At 34.4% G+C, this 2,302-nt stretch overlaps 1 protein-coding gene across 1 annotated transcript; it reads right to left on the bottom strand.

Annotated features, from left to right (window-relative positions):
* Nucleotides 1-409: 409 nt before the first annotated feature.
* Nucleotides 410-2,089, bottom strand: LOC139858873 (uncharacterized). Its single transcript, XM_071847710.1, has 4 exons — nucleotides 1,980-2,089; nucleotides 1,512-1,623; nucleotides 919-1,381; nucleotides 410-695 (listed from the first exon to the last, which is right to left on the bottom strand). The coding sequence occupies exons 1-3, from the start codon at nucleotides 2,082-2,084 to the stop codon at nucleotides 1,236-1,238; spliced, it is 363 nt and encodes a 120-aa protein (XP_071703811.1). The 5' UTR covers nucleotides 2,085-2,089; the 3' UTR covers nucleotides 410-695; nucleotides 919-1,235.
* Nucleotides 2,090-2,302: the final 213 nt, after the last annotated feature.

Here is a 2,302-nt window from a genome sequence, read left to right on the forward strand (position 1 = left end):
TGTATTCTAATCGTAAATTATTAAAACAATATTTTTAATATATAGACGACAGACGATTTTCCACCAACATCTAAATTATGTGTGGGTAACGTGGTCAACTGAATCCATTTAACTATTACGGAGTAATTCATTAACTATACAATTCTTCATCATCAGCAGGAGCAACAGCGAGCATGGATCAAACAGCAACCATATTCCCCTTGGCCAACAACTTCTTCATATTATGCCACCTCCTCGCTAAGTGTTAACCAAGGTTATAAATAAATAAGTAACAAACAACAGCCACCATTAACCACATTCCCTTGCCCACCTTCTTCGCCTTTTCATTCCTTTGCTCACCTTCCACATATTCATCATCATCATCATCATCAATGTCATATTTATCATCATCATCAATGTCGTCGTCATCATCATCATCATCATCATCATCGTCGTCATCATCATAATTTGTAGCAGCAACTTGCTTCTTCTTCCCCCTAACATCTTTGACATTTATTTCACTTGCTATCTCCCCATTTATATCACTTGTAATAGAGCTGATGATTGCGGAATTAGTGACAGTAGATATGTTGTCAAGTTCATTATGTTTACCAGGTTGTTCCACTCCAACTGTTTTAGATGTTGTTGGAGTATTCGTCTCGAGGCACCGGATCTCCTCTTCTGCCAGTGAAGCACCAGGTAGTATTTCTGAATTTCTGGCAGTATCACAAACATACATATAGTAATCAAAATACATACATACAATGCACGTAAAATACTCTAGTAAAAGTAATAACACACACACACACATACGAGTAATCACAAACAAATAGTAATCAAAATACATACAATGCACGTAAAATACTCTAGTAAAAGTAATAACATACACACACACACACATATACGAGTAATATATATTGATGATGATAAAAACCCAACCTGGATAGGACGTCAGTACTAAGTGTCCAAGCATGAGGTCGAACATGTTTAATGTGGCTGTTGTTATTATTATTAGCAGAAGCAACAAATGTATCAAGCAACCTCGCCCAATAACCGTCGTTCCGTTCCTTTGGAAAGAAGTTGACAACATCAACAGCTATACCCTGTTTTTTTAAACCCTTTCCAAAAGCCTCCGCGTGTTCAATAAGAAGTTGACAAATAGGACTGGCAGGCAATTATTAATTAAGATCAAACATAACATACTATTATTAGCCTTTACGAGTAGATAGATACATAGTAGCAGTCGGGTGAAACATTTAAGCATAACAAACAACAAACACATACCCTCCAAGAAAGAAAATAATCCTTTTTAGGTATTTATCATCAGGATAATTAGAAAGTTCGAACCCGCAACTAATCAGCGCTGACATAAAATTCAACTCACCACCTATTACATATCGAGCTGAGAAACAAACAAGGTGAAACTGAGTCAAATAAAATGATCCTAGCCTACAATTACAACTAGAATCAGTGATATATAAGATATAAAAAACAAGACCACTAGTAGGAAAATTTAAGCATATAAAGCTAACCTCCAAGGTAATATTTAAGCTGACGGAAAATTATATCAAGATCACTAGTAGGTTCAAACGTCTTCATTTTACCACCCATTGCTACTAAGCCTATAACATTCTTCGGATTGGACTGTAAAAAAATAATTGCAACATTTGGTGATATGTCCAAATGCACAATGAGCTATTACCCTAAATTAAAAAATAATAAATATTTTAAAAAGTAAAATAAAAAACCGGAACCAAACAGATATACAGGATGTTTTATACATGAAAAAAACAACTTTATTGTAGTATAACTTATATTATGGCTAACCTGATAAACCATTGGATCCGGATATAATTAACTAGGGCTCTCTTTTATTTAAATTTAACACAAGTCAGATACAGACCAATATATGATTCAGATTGGATGATTCAATGTACAGAGTATCGACTATAATTTGAACATAATCAAAAATATTATGAGGTCATTCATAAAGAATATACCTTGAGTTTAGCACGGCAATACGATCGAACACAATTAAGTTGAAGATTATAGCTATATTCATTGTCCAAATGCTCCATATATTTAGATTTGTCGATACAGATCATAATAGCCTCCTAGAATATCAGCCAACCAGGTTTTATTAGATAAATCTATAGTGGGTTGGTAGGATTTGGGGAGGTGGGTGATGAGTTGCACATGAAGAAACAAACCACCTTAGATAAACATATCTGGCATGATCAAGGAAAAGGTCAGAAATGGTCGCAGAGGTACTTGGTTAGGTATTTACATCTAAAGAAAATAAATGTTCACTCTCTCTGAGTAA

The sequence above is a fragment of the Rutidosis leptorrhynchoides genome, chromosome 7 (assembly GCF_046630445.1).
Source record: "Rutidosis leptorrhynchoides isolate AG116_Rl617_1_P2 chromosome 7, CSIRO_AGI_Rlap_v1, whole genome shotgun sequence".
In the NCBI taxonomy this organism is placed as follows: domain Eukaryota; kingdom Viridiplantae; phylum Streptophyta; class Magnoliopsida; order Asterales; family Asteraceae; genus Rutidosis; species Rutidosis leptorrhynchoides.

What these genes read in the sequence shown, in the direction of transcription:
- LOC139858873 (XM_071847710.1), bottom strand. Translation starts at nt 2,084, where the DNA reads ATGATCTGTATCGACAAATCTAAATATATGGAGCATTTGGACAATGAA. An exon ending in ATTGCCGTGCTAAACTCAAG is followed by an intron (nt 1,624 to 1,979) that starts GTATATTCTTTA and finishes ATTTTTTTACAG; the next exon opens with TCCAATCCGAAGAATGTTAT. An exon ending in GCTTAAATATTACCTTGGAG is followed by an intron (nt 1,382 to 1,511) that starts GTTAGCTTTATA and finishes TTTGTTTCTCAG; the next exon opens with CTCGATATGTAATAGGTGGT.